General features: G+C 41.4%; 1 protein-coding gene across 1 annotated transcript; it reads left to right on the top strand.

Annotated features, from left to right (window-relative positions):
* Positions 1-221: 221 nt before the first annotated feature.
* LOC133711609 (probable protein phosphatase 2C 67) lies at positions 222-1,784 on the top strand. Its single transcript, XM_062137711.1, has 2 exons — positions 222-497; positions 1,674-1,784. Exons 1-2 carry the CDS (start codon positions 222-224, stop codon positions 1,782-1,784), a joined length of 387 nt encoding a protein of 128 aa, XP_061993695.1.
* The last annotated feature ends 675 nt before the right edge of the window (positions 1,785-2,459 follow it).

Here is a 2,459-nt window from a genome sequence, read left to right as displayed (position 1 = left end):
TTTCTGATTTTTCTTCATCTATTCGATTCCTCCTTCCTCAGATCCCTCTCTCTCTCTCTCTCTCTCTTCTTTGGTGAAAATTGCGGTGGTTCGGTGACAATTGCAGCAAATCATGGCGAACATTTGATCTGGGTTGAATACTGAGCATTCATTTATCTTGAGAGCTCCAACGATATTTGAGTAGTGAAATTTGAGATAAAGGTTGAATCTTTGAGCTGAGAATGAGTGAAGCTATCCAAAAATCGAAGCCAAAGCGCGAGAGCGATTCCGGGGATTCAAGCTCAGTTGCAAAGAAGCTGAAAATCGATCAAAGCCAAATCCCAGAAGTTGATTCGAGTGGAAGTGAGGCAAATTCAGATGCGAGGGAAATGGGTTTTGAAATCGAAGCTGAGGCAGCAGAGGATAAGGGGTTAAGGCACGCCATGGAGGACGCGTGGGTTCTGCTCTTGGATGCGAGCTTGGGTTTTCAGGGAAACTTGAGGTTCTTGATGCTTTTGGTTTTGTTTATTATGCTTAGTATTTGGTTTGGTATAGTATTGTGAATGAAGTATTGTAAGGTGTTTGGTAAATTTTCGAACTTTGAATGTTTCAAGTGTGCACATTTTGCGATTTATGATAGGCAAAGTTCACATCGTGGAGCCGGAAGAAGGAAGAAGAAAGAGATAAAAACGAAGGAAAAAAAAAAACAGAAAAAAAAATTATTAAAAAAAAAAGAATTGAGGGTATAATAGACATTTTGGTGTCAAATTAACGGCGTCAATGACGTCGTGTACTGATAGTGGGTCGAGTTTCAGATTTCGTGTACCGAAATGATTGGTTTGAAACTTTATGTATAAGAATTATTAGTGGTCTTTACTTAGTGTAGTGTTTGTCAAATTTTCTCTTATCTTTATGATACGCCCCATATCTGATTTACCCTTGTATAAGTGAATTATTATACGTTTTACTGTCCACGGTTTCAGTTTTTATCATTTAGGGGGGTGCTAGAAGTTGACTTTTTATGGGATAACAATTTGAGAAAATTTTCTTCACGAAAGTTGTAGGGGACGTTAAACTGAGTCCGTGGACATATGGTACGCTTAAATCGGAGTTCGTATGTGAAAGTTATGGCTTAAAATGTGAAAGTTACTGTTCATGATAACTTTCTATATATATAGAAAGTTACTGTGGTAGGTTACCATTTCCGGAAACCTACCCCAACTGTCTCTCTTTTCCCCTGCGTCGGCCTCTCTCATTCTCCCCTTCGTTTTGCCGTCGTCCAGCCACCAAACGGCGAGCCCTATTGGCGGTCGACTAGTCTCCTCCTCCCCTACACGCCTGTGGTCGTGGGTCGTCGTGTTTTGGCCGGAGAAGAGAGAATTGGAGCCGAGAAAGTTATTGTAACAATCAGAGTTTTCTGGCGATTTCTTCCAATTCCGGCCATCTCTGGCCACCAAACCAGGTCTAAAAGAAGCGCCTCGAGCCATTGATCATTTTCCCTCAAGGTTCTAGCTAGGCCTGGGATCGGTTCTGAAAATGTCATTTTTTGTCAGAACCGGAAAGCCTATTCCGGTTTGGTTATGATGTTTTTCATAGAAGGAACCGTTATGGAACCGAACCGTTCTGTTCGGTTCGGTTATGAGCTGTTTTCGGTTCCAATTCATTAACAGTTGCTTCTCCTTGCTGTGTTGCAGGTACAATCTCATTTCCACCACTATGAGTACTTGAATTCGAAGAAATCGAATTCGAAGCCATATGAAGATGAAGTGACAGATGAGAGCCTGGAATTAAACGAATCGAGTTAAACAGACGCATATATAACTATATACTAATATACCTAGAAAAGGGACGGGATTGAAAGTTTTCGCATCAACTAAAACCGAAAAATTGAGAGAGAAATTAACTTGAACGAAAAATCAAACTGCCTTACAGTGTTGGGTTCTTGCACTGAAAGCTTCAACGCCAGAGGAAGAGTGGCAGTGAACAGAAACAGAGAGCCCGAGGGAGGCCTTGTTGTTTCGAAGTGGGGAAAGAGGATTTCGATTTGGGACTTGGGATTTATGATTTCGAAGCACGGAGCGACAGATGAAATGGGATGATTTGATTTTTGCGTTTTTGAATTGAGGAAGAACAATTTTGACTTTGAAAGCTAGGTATGGAATTGGGGATGAACTAAGGAGCTGTTGAGCTGAGGACCGAGAGAGGAACTAAGGTTTGACTGTTTGAGGTCGTGTTTGATCGAAGTATTGGAACATTAGGTCGAGACGTCGAGTTACAAACGAAACAAGCTTGGGCTTAAGGCAATAGGGCTTTAATTAGTTAAATATATGGGCTTTTATTTGTGGTAGGCCTGCATATCTCGGTTCCTACGGTTCTAATATGTTCACAAACAAGCGAACCGGAACCGAACCGGAGACATGAAAACGGTCCAGTTCTTGAAAAATGACATGTTTTCAATACAAAAACCTGAACCGAACCGC

Source organism: Rosa rugosa, chromosome 5 (assembly GCF_958449725.1).
Source record: "Rosa rugosa chromosome 5, drRosRugo1.1, whole genome shotgun sequence".
NCBI lineage: Eukaryota > Viridiplantae > Streptophyta > Magnoliopsida > Rosales > Rosaceae > Rosa > Rosa rugosa.
Note: the sequence above shows the minus strand (reverse complement) of the source record. Positions and strands in the feature narration are given on the sequence as shown.